Source organism: Aspergillus tanneri, assembly GCF_003426965.1.
Source record: "Aspergillus tanneri strain NIH1004 chromosome Unknown AapTan_3_pilon_pilon_pilon, whole genome shotgun sequence".
Classification (NCBI taxonomy): Eukaryota; Fungi; Ascomycota; class Eurotiomycetes; order Eurotiales; family Aspergillaceae; genus Aspergillus; species Aspergillus tanneri.
In genome coordinates this window covers 2,415,965-2,433,559 of record NW_022984630.1, presented here as the reverse complement: position 1 = coordinate 2,433,559, position 17,595 = coordinate 2,415,965, and the positions used below count along the sequence as shown (strand labels likewise).

Sequence of the window (17,595 nt, the reverse complement as noted above, 5' to 3'; positions counted from 1 at the left end):
TCCGATAAGGCGATCTTGGGCATGGAGATGGGTGCTGGAGATGGAAGCAGAGAGAAGTCGGTCAAGCCATTAGAATTCTAAGAACATACACATGAGAACGAAGAAAATGAAAATAAAAAGAGAAGAAAAGAATGGCGAGCGAAATAGACACGCTGTCTTCGTGTTCAGATCCAAAAAGTCGAAGATAACACCCAAACTGGACGAAACCGGCCTTGGTGCCTTGGTGCCTTGGTGCCTGTGTGTCTGAGAGGTTCTTACTGCCTGTATGCCTGTATGCCTGACTGCCTGAAGCAATGCGCCCGAAATCGGAATGGTCTGCCCCTCGTGACTCACCATACTCTCCAAGTAGATTCCCATCCATTCCCCTCCCAATTCCATTGGCAGCTTGACGTCCGGAATCCCTCGTCTTAAGGGCTTCGTCACTGCAATCATGGGGGTCGAATCGGCTGCCTTACAGGAACGCCTGGAGCGATGGGCGCAACGCCTCCAGAACCTCACTGTCTCCCCCCTCACCCGGGACTATCCCGAGACCCAGAAGCAGGAGCTTCCCAAGAGAGCCATTGAGGCATTCGAGTCCCTTCGGATTTCCAGGGACTCATTATCCCAACTGCAGAAACTCTCCGGCTCATCTTCCGGGTTCACGGTCTTCTTGACAGCCTTCGTGGTTCTTGTCGCTCGTCTGACTGGAGACGAGGATATCGCCATTGGTACCAGCTCCGGCGACGACGGCCGTCCGTTCGTTCTGAGAGTCCCAATTGACCCCTCGGAGACGTTTCTCCAACTCTACACGAAGGTTCAAGCTGTATGTGTGGAATTTACTGGCCTCCCGATCTCGTCCATGTCTAACCATGATCCAGGGCTTCGACGAGGGATCGTCCGAGATCGTGCCATTGGGAAGCCTACGGTCCTATATCCAAGAACAATCCAAGTCAGAACGGTCCCCAATCCTTTTCCGGTTTGCGGCCTACGATGCTCCCGCTATTTCCCAGGAATATCCTGCTAATACGTTCGAAACGACGGACTTGGTTGTAAACATTGCACCGCTGTCCGGCGGATCTTCGGCTCAGGCGGAATTGGGAGCATACTATAACCAGAGACTCTTCTCCAGCGCGAGAATTGCTATCATTCTCCAGCAGCTCTCTCGCATTGTCGAGAATGCCACGACCGATCCCGAGCAGGCGATCGGCCACATAGATTTCATGACCTCGAATCAGCAAGCGCTTCTCCCAGACCCTACATCGGACCTCCGCTGGTCCAACTTCCATGGCGCCATCCATGATATCTTCGCCGATAATGCCAAGAAACATCCTGAGAGGCTATGTGTAGTGGAAACCAAGTCCGATCGATCGCCTCACCGGGAGTTCACTTACAGGCAGATCAATGAGGCCTCCAACATCCTGGGCCATCACCTTGTCCAAGCAGGCATTGAGAGGGGTGAGGTAGTCATGGTGTACGCGTATCGTGGCGTTGATCTTGTAGTGGCCGTGATGGGTATCCTGAAGGCCGGCGCAACCTTCTCCGTCATTGATCCAGCTTATCCCCCAGAACGGCAGTGTATCTATCTTGATGTCGCCCGCCCTCGCGCGCTTATCAACATTGAAAAAGCCACCCAGGACGCTGGCGAGCTGTCGGACAAAGTGCGCTCGTTTATCAGTGAGAACCTGCAGCTCCGGACGGAGGTCCCTGCACTCGCCCTTCTGGATGATGGCTCACTTCGGGGCGGCTCGATCGAAGGCCAGGATGTTTTTTCCAACCAGGTTCCTTTGAAGGCTAAGCCGGTTGGTGTCGTTGTTGGTCCGGATTCGACTCCTACGTTGTCGTTCACTTCTGGCTCTGAGGGCAGGCCTAAGGGAGTCCGAGGACGTCACTTTTCTCTGGCATACTATTTCCCCTGGATGTCCGAGACGTTCAAGCTTACCCCCAATGATCGATTCACCATGCTTAGTGGTATTGCCCATGATCCCATTCAGCGAGATATCTTCACACCCCTCTTCCTGGGAGCACAGCTGTTGGTTCCAGCCCGCGAGGACATTCAGAACGAGAGACTCGCGGAGTGGATGCAGGAATATGGAGCTACCGTGACCCATCTTACGCCTGCCATGGGTCAAATTCTCGTGGGTGGAGCTTCGGCACAGTTCCCAACTCTTCATCATGCTTTCTTCGTCGGTGATATCTTGATCAAAAGAGACTGTCGGTCGCTGCAGGCTCTGGCTCCGAATGTGAATATTGTCAATATGTACGGAACCACCGAGACTCAACGAGCAGTAAGTTACTACGAGATCCCCAGCTACTCGAGCCAAGAGGGTTTCTTGGACACCATGAAGGATGTGATTCCAGCTGGAAGAGGAATGGTCGACGTCCAGATGTTGGTCGTCAATCGCTTCGAACCTAGCCGCCTCTGCGCCATCGGGGAAGTGGGGGAAATCTATGTCCGTGCAGCTGGTCTCGCCGAAGGCTACCTGGGCGCCGATGAACTGAATCAGAAAAAGTTCATCAATAACTGGTTTGTGAATCCCCAGAGCTGGCTTGAGAAGGACAAGGCCGACTCGCAGAATGCAACCGAACCATGGAGGCCGTTCTACCTCGGACCAAGAGACCGCCTGTATCGCAGTGGAGATCTTGGCCGCTACACTCCCTCCGGCGACGTTGAATGCTCGGGACGTGCCGATGACCAGGTCAAGATCCGTGGTTTCCGCATCGAGCTCGGAGAGATTGACACTCACTTGTCTCGTCATCCCTTGGTGAGAGAGAACGTCACTCTAGTGCGACGAGATAAGTTCGAGGAGCCCACTCTGGTCAGTTATCTCGTCCCGGACATGAGCAAGTGGGCTGCGTGGCTGGAGGTAAAGGGTCTCCAAGACGATGATTCTGCAGAGGGCATGGTTGGCATGCTGCGTCGATTCCGGCCTCTTCGCGACGATGCCCGCGAGCTTCTCCGGAGCAAGCTCCCAGCTTACGCTGTGCCGACGGTCTTCATCCCATTGAAGCGAATGCCTCTCAACCCCAACGGCAAGATTGACAAGCCCGCGCTGCCGTTCCCAGACACTGCCGAACTCAGCGCTGCAGCTCCTCGACGCAAGTCGTCAGTGCTGCAGGCTCTCTCAGAGACCGAACAAGCGTTAGCGCAAATCTGGGCCCAGCGCATCCCCAACGTGACCGCTCGCATGATTGGACCCGATGATTCGTTCTTCGACCTTGGTGGACACAGCATCCTGGCCCAGCAGATGTTCTTTGATCTTCGACGCAAGTGGCGTGGAATTGATATCAGCATGAATGCAATCTTCCGGAGTCCCACTCTGCGAGCGTTTGCTAGTGAGATTGACCGTTTGCTATGTCTTGATTCATTTGCCACCAGCGATAGCAAAGACGCCGCCACTGCAGAGGCTTCCTCCGCCCTCAACCAACCGGATAACGAATACTCCAAGGATGCCCGGAAGCTGGTCGATAGTTTACCCCAGTCCTTCCCCGAGCGGACCGAGGACATTCTGTCGGGCGAGCCTACTGTTTTCCTTACTGGTGGTACCGGGTTCTTGGGTGCTCATATTCTCCGCGACCTGCTTACGCGCAAGTCACCTTCAGCCAAGGTTGTCGCTCTGGTCCGGAGCAAGAGCGAACAACAGGCTCTGGACCGCATCCGTTCCACGTGCCGCGCCTACGGGTTCTGGGATGAAGCGTGGACTAGCCGACTTGAATGTGTCTGTGGTAACCTGGGAGAACCACGGCTCGGTCTCTCCGAGGCGCTGTGGGATGACCTGACGAAGCGGGTGGACGCCGTGATTCACAATGGCGCTCTGGTCCACTGGGTGTATCCCTATTCCACCCTTAGACCGGCCAACGTTCTCGGTACCATCGACGCCATGAAGCTCTGTGCCACCGGCAAACCCAAGCAGTTTTCGTTTGTCAGTTCTACCAGTGTTCTCGATAGTGATCACTACGTGGAAGAATCCGAGCGCATCATCGCCGCTGGCGGAGCGGGAATTAGCGAAGACGACGACCTGGAGGGCAGCAGCGTTGGGCTGGGAACCGGGTACGGGCAAAGCAAGTGGGCTGGAGAATATCTCGTCCGGGAGGCAGGCAGAAGGGGATTGAAGGGAACAGTAGTCCGACCTGGATACGTGTTAGGCGACTCGGCGACCGGAAGTATGCAATCCCCCCTCTTATTTGCCCAAGGAAAGGGAAATATCGTTAACATGAGACCTTCTCCAGCTACGAATACGGATGACTTCCTGATCCGAATGATCAAGGGATGTATCCAACTGTCTGCGCGTCCAAACATTAACAACACGGTCAACATGGTCCCCGTGGACCATGTGGCGCGCGTGGTCATCGCCGGAGCCTTCCAGCCTCCCTGCAAGCCGATCGGTGTGGCCCAGGTGACCGGACACCCCCGACTTCGGTTCAACCAGTTCCTGGGGGCTCTGCAGCTGTATGGGTACAATGTGCCCCAGGTTGACTACGTTCCGTGGTCTACATCGCTCGAGGAATACGTCAACAGTGGCCAGCATGACGACCCGGAGTCTCAACATGCGCTGTGAGTTTTTCTTCATTGCCGAAGACCATGAGAAAGAAGCTAACTCCTTTCCTTAGCATGCCCCTTTACCACTTCGTGACCGCGGACCTTCCTTCCAATACCAAGGCCCCCGAATTAGACGACACGCATGCGGCTACGTCTCTATGCGCCGATGCCGCCTGGTCGGGCGTCGATGCGTCGGCCGGCGCGGGCGTGACGGAGGAACTGGTGGGATTGTACGTCTCTTATCTCGTGGCCGTGGGATTCTTGCCCGCGCCGCCGGCCTCGTCGACAGCTCGTGCGTTGCCTGCTGCTCAGCTCAGCGCCAATCAGAAACAGGCGTTGGCGAATGTGGGAGGCCGCGGGGGCAGTGCATAAAGGGGAGGGGTCAAAGAAAAAGAAAAGAAAACGTCGTGTTGGAATTTTTTTTTTTTTTGGTTATAATCTAATTGATTTACTGAATATTTCGGGCGAGTTGTCCACGGAATTTGGGGGAGACTTAAAAAAAATACACACATGTACATATCCGGAAAAGCTCAGGTTCAATAAAGCCAGGACAATAATAGATTTGGAAACCATTCGATAGATGAAAGTCCTTTTTTTTTTGCTGCTTTGTATTCAAAATCGCGCACCGGACTGGACCCAACCGATGTTTGTCTGCCATGAGTGGACGGATAATGCGACGGAATTGCATGGAAGATGAAGTCGATCAGTAGAAACACAACCACAATCATGCAACAGGAGAATCGATCAAATCGAGTCGAGAATAAGCAATTAGGGGGTGCCTGACCACTTGCCGCCTTGCCGATTCACCGGGGCACACCATTTCCTGCGATGCTTATATAAGGCGAACTCAGCAGCATCGCAAAACATACACCGGTGCTTGCGATTTGATTTCACCCCCTGCCTTCAAACCAGCATTGCGTATTCATAACAATATCCTCCCCCATCCTCACGATGGCCGTGACCTCAGGTACGTTGGCAATGATTTTTGATGCTCGACCTTCATCATCATCATCCTCCTCCTCTTCTTCTCCTTGGTTTGGTCTCTCACGATCTCTCACGGTGGTGGCTTTTTCCTGCAGCCTCACACACTTTTTCCCTTCTCCAATACCCTCTGGCTTTCAGTTCCTCCTTTGTGTCTTCCTTCTGTCTGTGGGATCGTGGGATATATCGAATAGCGGCTATTGTCGGTGGGAGGGGCCCCAGTTCGCGTCATCGTAGTCGTTTTTTTTTTTTTTTTTTTTGTTCAATGGTTTCCGCTCCCATCACAAAGTTTGACTCATACCTGTTCCCTTTTCCGCTTCACAAACAACCCGCGTTGGAATGAACATTGCAAGGCATTTTCCGCGGTCCCTGTCGCTGTGTCGACCCCTTCCACCTGGAAGGAGGTCGCAGGGCATTTCAGTTCAAGTTGCACCAGCCACTGTCAGCGCATTCCGGCATTGTTCCACCTCTGCACCGTCGTCTGCAGACGGAACCACCCGGTCGCAACCTGGTGCTAATTCCTTCGCAGATCGTTTCACCTCTGCTCTGAGCCATAACAAGGAATGGGCAATTAAGACCGCCCAGGAGAATCCCGAACTGTTCCGGACGCTCGCAGCCGGACAGCATCCTGAAATTCTCTGGATCGGTTGCTCCGATTCCCGGTGCCCCGAGACGACCGTGCTGGGCCTGAAGCCCGGAGATGTCTTTGTCCACCGTAACATCGCGAACATCTTACACGCCAGTGATCTGTCCTCGTCGGCAGTGATTGAGTATGCGGTTCGTTATCTGCGAGTCAAGCACATTGTCCTCTCCGGCCACACTGGGTGTGGAGGCGTTGCCGCAGCCATGGGTAACAAGCAGTTGGGCATTCTCGACCCCTGGTTGATGCCGCTGCGTCAAATCCGCCAGCAAAACCTGACGACTCTGGAGGCGTTATCGCCCGACGAAGCAGCCCTGAAGCTGGTGGAGCTGAATGTGGAGGAGGGTGTGAAGCTCTTGAGGCAGAAGAACGTGGTGCTGGAGGCGATGCAGGAGCGAGGGCTGCAGGTTCACGGGTTGATTTACGACGTCGGGTCTGGTATGCTTCGGGAGTTGGATACTAACGAGTCAGAAGAAGCCATCAAGGCACGACTCGTCTCGTTCAAGACGGAGGCATAACCCACGGTCAGCATAGACCCCGTCGTGGTTTGTGTTGTCCTTTTCTGTTGTGTGGATTCCTGTTTTTACTTTTCTTTTCTTTTTCAGCGAATTGCGACGGTGGTTTGGACGAATTCCCAGCAAGCGACCAAATAAGGGGCCTAGGCTACATACCATTGTTGTCCATATATAGTTTTGCATGAGATCAGCGATATCCATAGACCGAGAGTGTTCATCCACCATTGCCGGCCTCTGAAAAGACCGGTCGTTGTAGTATCCTCATGGCGGGCGATCACGAAAGGAGGAACAGGAAGAGAGAGGGGGAAAAGAGAAAATGAGGGAGGGGGAAATCCCGAGAAAAAATGGCAGGAATGCCTCAAGACTAAAGAGTCTGAGAGATGCATAGAGTACTACGCTGGCCACTGCCGGGTTGCCGAATCGGGAAGCCCAGAACACTGCGGAGCCGGTTCACTTTCCCAATATGGTATGGTCTCGGCCGACACGGATTTCCGTCGGAAGTGCCTGAGGCAGGAACAGGATCAGTCTCTGACGCACAATATTAATGAGTTTTGTTTATTATATTTCGAATTAAATATCTATGCCTACATTTTCTTAACACTGAATAGGACTAATATTGGCTGGGTCCGACTTAATATCCAACAGCAAATAGAATGTACTTCTTATCAAATAACCAAACCATTCCTCAATTAATTAGAAATGTCTGTGCTCTATTTCGTGTATGATAGGCTCATCTCTACCTCTGTACTAGGAACTTTCATTGCGAGAATGCTTCGTCCTTCTGGTCTCAAGGATCTCCTTAGGGGCATGAATGATAGATGAAAAAGGTCTGTGGAATGGAGACATCAATAACTACGTAGTAACTTAACTTCGTGCCCGCTGAGTCATAGTGATGAGATCATAACTAGGCCCATAAAACTATCAAATCTTCTTTCTTGAAACAAGAAAATAACCATAAACATTGATCTCTGATACCAACAGATACGAGAAATCATCATCACCATGGCTTCCAGCAACGAGATGGAGTACACTCGGTACGTCCCTCATCTTCCAGTTCAGTCACATTCTAACAGCCGTCAAGCCTCGGAAACTCCGGCCTGAAGATCTCCAAGGTCATCCTGGGCGCCATGTCGTATGGTTCCAAGAGATGGCAGGACTGGGTCCTGGATGAAGACGAAGCCCTACCATTGATTGAACATGCTTACAAACGAGGCATTAATACATGGGATACGGTGTGTCACCCTCCTCAACGCCCGATATGATAATATACTCTGGACGAACCATCGCTAACCTAATTCCAAGGCCGACGTCTATTCCCACGGCCGTTCCGAGGAGATCATCGGAAAGGCACTCCAAAAATACGAGATCCCTCGCCATCGTGTCGTCCTTCTGACCAAGTGTTTCTTCGGAGTCGATGATCAGGGTGGCATGCCACCTATCTCGGCCACCGGATGCAACGACGGGGACTTCGTGAATCGCGTCGGTCTGTCTCGGAAGCATATCTTTGACGCTGTGGACGCTAGCGTCAAGAGACTGGGTACTTACATCGACGTGTTGCAGATCCATCGATTGGATCGTGAGACACCTCGGGAGGAGATCATGAGGGCTCTTAATGATATAGTGGAAAGTGGGAAAGTTAGGTACATCGGAGCGAGTACGGTAGGTTTATTTGATTTTTCGGATTAAAAATAAGAAAGAAAGAAAAGAAGATCCAGGCTGACAGTATAAACTATCAGATGGCCGCATGGGAATTCCAAACCCTCCAGAACATCGCCGCGCGAAATGGCTGGCACCAATTCATCTCCATGCAGAACTACCACAATCTACTAGCCCGCGAGGAAGAGCGCGAGATGATCCCCTACTGTCTGGACACGGGCGTGGGCCTGATCCCCTGGTCCCCGATGGCGCGTGGCGTGCTTGCTCGGCCGTGGAATTCGCGCTCCACCATTCGGGAGTCGACGGACGGGGCGCTGAAGCTGTTGGTCCGAAGCCGCGAAACCGAGGCCGATCAGGCGATCGTCGAGCGTGTCGAGCAGGTTGCGAAGCAGAAAGGGATCAGCATGGCCCAGGTGGCTATTGCATGGTCGTTGAGTCATTCCAGTGAGAATCCCATCCTGGGCCTGAATAGCAAGGAAAGGATCGACGAGGCTGTAGCGAGCGTCAAAGTGAAGCTGACCGAGGAGGAGATTAAATTCTTGGAGGAGCCGTATATCCCCAAGGCGTTGTCTGCTCTGGAGCGGTAATCACGCACTTCTCTATGGTACACTGGCTAAATTCGGCATATCTCGCTTCACCGATCGTAGAATTACCTCTACATGATAAGATAGAAAGACTCATGTCAGTGTAAGTATTTTGCTGCTTCTGCGGATATTTTGCAGTAGATATTTCTTATGTACATGCTTCATATATAGTTACAGGAGGAAAGAATGCCAACAGTTTCATGTCTTGGGTAGTCATGACGCTTAGAGGGGAGATAAATGGAGAAAATATAAACGAGGGCAAACAGGCTGTGCATCGCTTTCCAGTTCCTATGCCTCATACACCAGTGTCCGGCATCCGAATCTCAAAAACGGCTCTGGAAAAAAAAAAAGAGGGGGGGGGGAATCTGCAGGAACGTGTTTCCCTTTCACCTTTACAAAAGGGAGTCATGAATGGAAGATGAGGATATATTTAATCAGTGGAGATTTCCATTTCCAGTGCGAGAAGCGCCCGGCTTCCTTCAGTGATGGCCGCTCTTTCGAGTGAGAAAGTCAAATATACTGCTGAAACGATGCCGACGCTTCCCCTTCGTAGGCGCTTGCTCTGCACTTCGACTGAGCGTCTGGGCTGCATTCTCGTGAGAAGCATCTGGTTGCCACGATCCACGTTCTTCCGTGTATCCCGGTTGGTCCGGGGTATGGCCTTTCTCACACTGTATGTCCGGTTGCCTGGGGGAAGACCACGTTTGTCGAATTCCAGAAGCTTCTCGAGCGGGATGGAATCCAGAGGCCCCATTCGGCGCTGGCTCGCGAGAGTTCGAGAGCAAGCTGCTATGTCGATTAGATCGGCTATGGACTCCAGAAACGCGCCGGTTCGTCCGCTCAATGAAAGCTGCGCCGGTTGAGTTCGCTCGAGTAGGCGCGGTATGTGAACCTGACAAGCGATGTTTGGATCCGTTGAATATCGACCCGTCCGGCTGGCCGTCTTTGCCCGCGGCCATTTGGTTATTTTCCGTCTTAGAAGCGGTCGGCGAAACGTGACGAGAAGCCACGGGCGTTGTTTTGGAGTTCACTGTCACGGCCGAATCTTTGTAGCTGAAATTATGCGACCAACCTTCCCTGAATGCCACCCAGATACTAGTAACGATGATCAACGTTCGGAGGTGGTCACCGGTGGTGATCACTCTCCGATCCAAAGGAGCATCCATCTCAGAACAATCGCTAATCACCGACATGGCAGACGTTGGGGAAGCAAAACCGGAGGTGGGCATCGAATACTCGTCGTATACCTCCAGATGGTTTCGGGTCATGGATGCGATGACTGGATGGCGGCGGGTACTGGGATCAATGACACTGAATGTAAACCGCCGCGAATCCTCCTGCAATGGGGAGCCCGGAGGAGCTGATACGCGTCGACTCTTGCCTCCACGTAGGACCCATCGCAGTATTTGAATGCCGTTTTCTGTGTCAGCCACAAACTCGTATGACCCATTGGAAAGAGGACTCGCTTCCCACACCGGTCCATAGTTTAAGCAGATCTCTGCTTTGCCTTTCGATAGTGCATCCTCCCTGAGTTGACATATTGTTGCGACTACCTCCCGATGCTCCCCATTTTCGTCGTCCGAAACTGGATGTTTTTCTGCAATGTCTCCACCCGATCGGTCGTACAAATCGCTGGTGACGACGATCAGATCATTCGGCCCCAGCCCTTTCTTGCCCCGGAATATCGTGGGAAACCGGCGTGCCAACCTAGGTAGATATACCGTCGACGGGAGCACATCCAGAACCGGTAGAGGGCGCGGGGTCTGTGACACTCGTTGAAGCTGCAATACAAGCTTGGGCCGAAAATTCAATCGTCGATGGCGCGAGTGGCTAGCCGGGTGAGCTAGCTGGTATGAGGTTTTAGGTCGCGATGACTGTTTCCGAACCGATTGTGCGCGGCTGACATTCGGTCGTCCTATAGCTGCTATAGCTGGTCCAGCTGTCGAATACTCTCCATCACTCGGCTCCGATTCTTCAGCACTCATTGCCATTACCCCGCGTGATCGTCTCTCGGATTTGTCCGCGTCCACACCCTTGTGCCAGCCTTGCAGATTTCCCAGTCCCAACGAGGGTAGCGCAAATGAGACGGGAGGGGAGGAATGGCGCGAAGGTCGAGATTCCAATGGGAGACGGACAATGTCGTTCTCGTGAGCTGCTGCTGCATCCGCTGTTAAGCCCAGGTTAAACAGCATTATCTAACAGGATGCAGAAGCCTCGAACAGCCCATCAAGACTAACATCGACAGCAACGAGGGAGCACTGCAGGATCAATACTCGTTCTTTTACTCTCAACGCACTGCGAGGCTAGTTTCGTCGTCCCTGAATGTATACCAAAACCACAATAGTGGGGCGACCACACAATAGAGCTGAGGTGAAACAAGACAACGAGGAAAGGGCAGCTGTTGAGCCTGAAGAATGTAGGTCGATAGGTAGGAGCTTGGTGTGACCTGCACGACCAGAGAGGAATAAGGTGAAAAAAAAAAAAAAAAAAAAAAAAAATGTAACTAAAATAAAATCAAAACAAATCAGGCAGACGTATAGGAAATGGGATTGTCTATAGTAGGAGTCGATTGAAGGAAGCGAAAGGGCCCCAAGGTTACACAATGTGAGGGGACGGAAGTAAAATGGGAAAATAGGGAAGGGAGTGAGGGTTTCAGGAGGGTAGAATATCCAAGAATAAAAGGGAGAATCCGAAGGGCAGAGGGTGGGTGAATGTAGCCTTAAGAGTAATCCATCCTGTTGGTATGTCAGATGGGGATGGCGGTCAAGTATTGAGGAAATACGAAAATGAAGTCATAAAGAGAGGGAGAGGGAAAGAGAGCTAAATATAAAAAGACAAGGAAAGAAAAGAAGGACAAAAGAATCCACTTGCCCACAACGATGGTGGTGGTGAGTATTATAGCATGAATCATTCCTTATTCCAGGAAATCATTCATTCGCCTCGGCGACTCGGCAGATATCCATGGATGTCCATAGATGATGCAGAGGGAGCTCGAGATCCCCATCGAAGGAGTGGGTTCCGATTAGTGAGAGGACAGCTTGGATCATTTAATCAAAGATCCCTTGTTTTCTTTTTTTTTTTACTTTCCTATTTTTCCTTTTCTTTACCCTGAATGACCATTGTCCTGATGTAGAACCATCTTTCCAGTGGCGATCCATGGTCGCACTCGCACACAACCCCCAATCCGGCCTAGCGGAAGATCTTCGGAACCCAGGATTGCCCGAATCCTTGTATCGGTTCGGCTCATATCATTTCCGCGCCGCAGATGAATCTGTAATTTTGAAACGCTTCGCTTCAGTACGAACTACATAAAGAGGGTAGAGTACTGTCAGCGGCTTTCTTGGACTTCGGTCGTTCGCTGTTCCATATGTGCCATTTAAATCCCGCTGGATCTTCCTATAAAGCCCCATCTACCTGTCAATAATGATGCTCTAGCTCGGTCAGTGGGAAATCCGAAATACACGCCCATACCGTCGGAGGCGCGGCGTCCGAGTCTCCGGTAAAACCCGCGTATAGGTCCATGGCCATCATTTCTTGGCTGGGTGCTGAATTGTTGGTGCAGAGCGCCAGAACTTGCTCATGGTACAACCGTACACCAGGCTGCGACCAAAAAAAAGCTTTCTAAAATCCTGGTGTGACCAACTACTGGCCCCTATAAAGGTTGCAGAGGACACGGTATGCTTATTCGCTGGACCGCCTCCTGCTGGCTTTTCAGGGTTGCTGCCTCCCTGGGAGCTCCCTTAGGGCTGACTGACTGCTAAACTGGCTTACTGGCCTTGGCATTATCAATGTGGGAAAGACGAGGCTATCTTACTAGTTGGGACGAATGGTGGAGTTGACAAACGTCTTTATCATCCGCGGACTCCGTACTTCCCCGTCAGTGGATGCCACATGATCATACGAAATCAACAGGCATAGGATTAAGAGCGTGCCATTATGCCAGTTCGGGAATGAGTCTCTGGGTGTCTCCACTGCCTAGCATGTTAAATTTAAGGCTGGTGATATCCACACATTTGTTCTGCTGCTTTTGACCGCCTCTCCTACATGTAATGCAAACAGGATGACGAGCAGTGTAATTAAAAAACATCTAGGAGGGGAAGACTAGAAGCTGTTAAACTATTTACATATCTATGCATGTCCCACTGGTATTCCATGTGTCAAAATGATTTGTCCCATTGATCGGTCTTATATTTTATTTTGAGCGAGTGGAGAATCTAACTATATCAAGTACCTACTTCATACTAATTATTGTTATCTAGCCAATCAAGTCAATCAAGTCCAACTTATTTTATGGTGATAAATGCTGTATAGCAACACCTGCATAAATAAGAGCTCATTTTTAAAGGGAAAAAAATACGGAGTATGTTTCCTGCTATTACATTCCAAGTATATTTAATCCGTCTAAAAGTGAAATGCTTTCTTTATACAAATAAAAGAAGGAAACGAAGGAACAGAAAGAGAAAGCCGAGAATTGATACAATAACCAAAATCCACAAAGGAAAAAAAATAAAAGGGGAAAAAAAAGGGGGTCCTGATTGTTTCAAAGGTTCCATCCACACTTATGCCTCACCAAAAAGGTCAAGAGTAGATCATGGTATTAGAGCATATGTCACCAACCCAACAACATAACTTTCCTCCTCAACAATCATATTCATCCATGATGCCTTCGGCTTCAACCTACCCAACAGCAAACTCCTGGCTGATGTATACGCACGAAGGACCAGCCTCCGCGTCCTACTCCCCGACCTCATTCCAGGCGGTGGCGTTCCTCTGCAAGCTCTCTGCTTGATGGATACGGCCATTTAAAGCTGTCCAAGGTGGGATATCCTAAGCTACTGGCAACTGTTTGTAGCCATTCTGCGCATGCTTCCAATTATGTGGTCTTTTCCCCGTCGGACGAAGAGGACGTTTGTTTCCCTGCTCTCCTATACAAGAAATGTTAAAAGCGTCCCTACCCCCCAGTGGAAGATTGGGTCTTGCTGGGTTCTGCTGCGGAGGTTCACAGGTTGTGAAGCTGGCACACCTGTCTTCCATCGAGCGGGGAATGAGCGTCTTGTAGATGCGGCTTTCGCTGCTCATCCGGCTGATCCTAAGGAACCGGGGGAGTATGTTGATGTAGTACGCAATTTCAACGTTCCGTTCAGCATGGCTATTCAGGATGTAGACTTTGCGATACCGAAGCAGCAGATTGCTATTATTGAGACGGAATTGAGACTGAAACTGAACTACTGAGAAGTACTTCTATGAAATCAAATTATATCCTGGCGCAGACATGGATTTGCAGTCCGGGCGGATCCAACAAAAATCGAGGAAAATGAAGCAGCAGAACTGACGGCTGAGCAAGCCGTGGCCTTTTTTCAAAAGTTTTTGCTTGGATAGATTCCCTGAAGAGTGAAATTTACTATATGCCGCTTGGAATGATTGCTTGGCAAAGGTCTCTCAGATATTTCAACGTCCTGTCCAAGCTTTTATTCTTGGAACTCCGGAATAAGTCAATACTTCATACCCTCCCCTCCGAATCAACTATTACAGGTCGATCTTCATCCTAACATACCACTAGCAAGGACAAATATACGCTAATGGACGTAAATTGGAATTCTATACTTGATTCATTACACCAAGGTACAAGAAGCCGCTGAGATTCGAGACCTATTTTAATCAGAGACGGGATGGTAAGTGGCCTGGAGCGATGCATTGTGCAGCCCATCTTAGGCATGTAGGCGAAATAGACTATTCCACAGAAACTGAAGGGGGATGTTTAATCCTGTTCGGGTTGACCACTTATTGAAGTTGAATACGTTGTACACCAACCCTTGTTAAAACGAGGCAATTTATCAGGATATCTCATAGTATATCGGGCATGCTATATGAAAATACCTGGTCTATCCCTGATTAAACAAGGCTATATATGCACGGTATATATGCATATGGATTTAGTGCTTCGTAAATATACTCCTAGATATAATTTTGTTTATGCATCTAATACGACGCCAAATTGAAGTGTTAACCTTCTAGGGTAGTATCCAGAATTGATTCACCAAAATATCCCAGATACACTAACGGGGCCAAAAAAAAAAAAAAGGAAAAAGAAAAGATCGGATCTAGTGTTACGATGGGGCTAAAAGTCTGTGCTATGATTATCATTTAATCACAGAGCATGATGCGCTTGTGCAAGAGTATAGTGTATATGTCATGGTGTTGGGTCTAACAAGGCACATACAGACTACTCTGTATCTAGTACATAGATACGTGCAAGTATATTGCGGTGCATACACAGTACAGCCCAGTAACTAATTGCGTGACATTTTTTTCCCTAGTGAACATCAACATCCTATAGTATTCGGTGGCAATTACTAAATAAGGCATACCTCGGCTCCTACATTGTATGGGCTTCTCTAGAAACTACGTGGAGCCATCAGTCAGTTTGGTCCTAAGGCTGAATGAGAGTGGGACGATCCAAGTTTGACAGACATGGTGCGTTATCAGTCGATGATTAATACTAATCTCTAGCGTAGGTATTTATGCCTTTGTAGTATGTACTATTTCCCTTATGCACCTGAATCCTCTGAAGACACTCTGTGTTTATAGAGTACGCATTATCTACTTTAGTTAGAACCCTTTGTATCCTGGTAGGACTCGAGGGTCCTACCTGTACCTTAATTTGCTTCTCAGCCTTGCTGCAGTCACAATGGGGCTCCCTAGAATATTTCAAAGTTCCCGGGACATCCGACTTGACTACATAAACTAGTGGGCCTCATTGTGGTATCCACTAGTATCCACTAGTAACTAAAGAAAAAATGGCAGATTCATTATACTTATGCACAGGTAAATGCTGAATAAGTAGATGTTATGCATCATAATCACCGATCCATTAGCCAAGACTTTATCATCACCATTGTTATCTGCAGCTCTCCCTAAATAACTACCTCGGCCTATTCCTTGAACCCATACTGACTTTTTAAATTTTATTCCATTTCCTAAACCCAACCAGTGAAACATCGAAATGAATTAGGGTGTTTTGCCCCATAATAAAAATAAGAAGAGTTTTTAGTGAAACCATCTTAGGTGTACTCCAAATTAGAAACGCCTATGGCTTCGCACTCGGTATCGGCTCGTCCAGGCCTTCTTAGTCCTGACCGGCCCGTCAGAAGTTTATCGATAGCTTTCTGGCTCTGGAAGGCTCTTTTGTTCTTGGTCGTCATCGGCGCCCCTGGGCCAGGGTATGATACCTCCACGAGCCTTCTTACGCCTGGTTTGTCCGGTCTTTCAGCGCCTCTCAAGTTTGTCAGGTGGGATTCAATCTACTTTGTCCACATTGCAGAGAAGGGCTATGTCTTTGAACAAGAATGGGCCTTTAGTTATGGGTATGCCAAGATTTTGGCGTTCTTAACCTTTGGTATGCTTGTCTCCGTTGCTTCTTGGTAAGCCCAGCATGCTCTACACGTAGAAACTAACAACTTCGGGATGGTAGTTTTCCACCCGTCATCAGGTGATGATGGCCTAGGTGGGACAACTAAAATCGCAATAGTAGCCATTGCGCTTTCACACCTTGCCCATTATTTCTCGGTCTTGTCCTTGTACAGACTCTCAATCAACCTTTTTGGACAGGATACCACCCGGCAAAAGCTCATCTGCTTCCTCTCTGCTGCACTGCACATTATATGCCCAGCCGGGGCGTTCCTTTCTGCCCCGTATGGAGAGTCAGTCTTCTCTTTTCTCAATATCACCGGGTTCTACATATATTCTTCCTCTGTTCTTGACAACAGGGCTGGTAGGAGAGTAACCAGAGATGTGAAGCTATTCTTAACTGCTATATTTTTCTCTGCTGCCACGATCGTTCGCAGCAATGGGATTCTCAGTGGATACTTATTTTTATGTGATGCCCTTTTACAGCTTCGAGTGATTCTATCACAAGGCCTGTCGGTAGATGCTTGTGTTCACCTCTGCGTCATCATCATCAGTGGCTGTATTCTAGCATTGGGATTTGTCGTCCCCCAGTGTGCTGCGTATATGGAATACTGCATGTCCGCAGACGTCTCAAGGCCCTGGTGTCAGCGTCTTCTCCCCAGTATTTATGGCTGGGTTCAAGATCATTACTGGTTAGCATCTGAGCATCGTGCTTCAATGTCGTAGTAGTCGCTCACCTACCATTTAGGAATGTGGGGTTCCTTCGATACTGGACGGTATCAAATATTCCCCTATTTTTACTTGCCCTCCCTATGTTGTTCATACTATGTCGATCTTCTATCTGGGGTTTGAAAGAGACATTGTTATCTAGCTCCCGCAAAACCGCCAAAGGTGTACAGGCCAAATTGCCGGCCACGCAAGCTTCGTTGCTGGCGCGACTAGCTGTCCCACAGGCGCTGCTTGCCCTGTTGGCATTTACTAGCTACCATGTGCAAATTATTAATAGGCTATCGTCCGGATATCCTTTGTGGTATTGGTACCTTGCCCATCAAATTTTCGGCGACTCTGGAAAAGCTGGTCCGACAATTAATCACAGCCCAGTTGTTAAATTTGCTGTGCAAGGCGCAGTTATTTATGCATTTATTCAAGCGATTCTTTTTGGGTCGTTCCTCCCACCGGCTTAGATAGGACTATAGAGTCATTTATGTGTGTGGGTGCCTTTTTTTTTTTTTTCTTTCTTTCTTTCTTTCTTTAATATTACAAGGGAGAAAAGGGAAAATAATCATATCCGCTAAT

The 17,595-nt window shown here is 49.7% G+C and overlaps 6 protein-coding genes across 6 annotated transcripts; 5 read left to right on the top strand and 1 right to left on the bottom strand.

Annotated features, from left to right (window-relative positions):
* Positions 1-430: 430 nt before the first annotated feature.
* On the top strand, positions 431-4,888 carry aarA (L-aminoadipate-semialdehyde dehydrogenase; the record flags this gene model as incomplete). Its single annotated transcript, XM_033569274.1, has 4 exons — positions 431-802; positions 858-4,140; positions 4,207-4,531; positions 4,588-4,888. 4 exons carry the CDS (start codon positions 431-433, stop codon positions 4,886-4,888), a joined length of 4,281 nt encoding a protein of 1,426 aa, XP_033428080.1.
* Positions 4,889-5,836: 948 nt separating this feature from the next.
* On the top strand, positions 5,837-6,655 carry ATNIH1004_004603 (carbonic anhydrase; the record flags this gene model as incomplete). The annotated part of the gene is made up of 1 exon (XM_033569273.1): positions 5,837-6,655. The coding sequence occupies one exon, from the start codon at positions 5,837-5,839 to the stop codon at positions 6,653-6,655; it is 819 nt and encodes a 272-aa protein (XP_033428079.1).
* A 999-nt stretch (positions 6,656-7,654) lies between these two features.
* On the top strand, positions 7,655-8,895 carry ATNIH1004_004602 (aldo/keto reductase; the record flags this gene model as incomplete). Its single annotated transcript, XM_033569272.1, has 4 exons — positions 7,655-7,686; positions 7,734-7,884; positions 7,955-8,311; positions 8,389-8,895. 4 exons carry the CDS (start codon positions 7,655-7,657, stop codon positions 8,893-8,895), a joined length of 1,047 nt encoding a protein of 348 aa, XP_033428078.1.
* Positions 8,896-9,371: 476 nt separating this feature from the next.
* On the bottom strand, positions 9,372-11,084 carry ATNIH1004_004601 (uncharacterized protein; the record flags this gene model as incomplete). Its single annotated transcript, XM_033569271.1, has 1 exon — positions 9,372-11,084. One exon carries the CDS (start codon positions 11,082-11,084, stop codon positions 9,372-9,374), a length of 1,713 nt encoding a protein of 570 aa, XP_033428077.1.
* A 2,468-nt stretch (positions 11,085-13,552) lies between these two features.
* Positions 13,553-14,124, top strand: ATNIH1004_004600 (uncharacterized protein; the record flags this gene model as incomplete). Its single annotated transcript, XM_033569270.1, has 3 exons — positions 13,553-13,596; positions 13,649-13,799; positions 13,855-14,124. 3 exons carry the CDS (start codon positions 13,553-13,555, stop codon positions 14,122-14,124), a joined length of 465 nt encoding a protein of 154 aa, XP_033428076.1.
* Positions 14,125-15,981: 1,857 nt separating this feature from the next.
* GPI18 (DUF409 domain protein) lies at positions 15,982-17,483 on the top strand (the record flags this gene model as incomplete). The annotated part of the gene is made up of 3 exons (XM_033569269.1): positions 15,982-16,288; positions 16,364-16,991; positions 17,048-17,483. 3 exons carry the CDS (start codon positions 15,982-15,984, stop codon positions 17,481-17,483), a joined length of 1,371 nt encoding a protein of 456 aa, XP_033428075.1.
* Between the last annotated feature and the right edge of the window lie 112 nt (positions 17,484-17,595).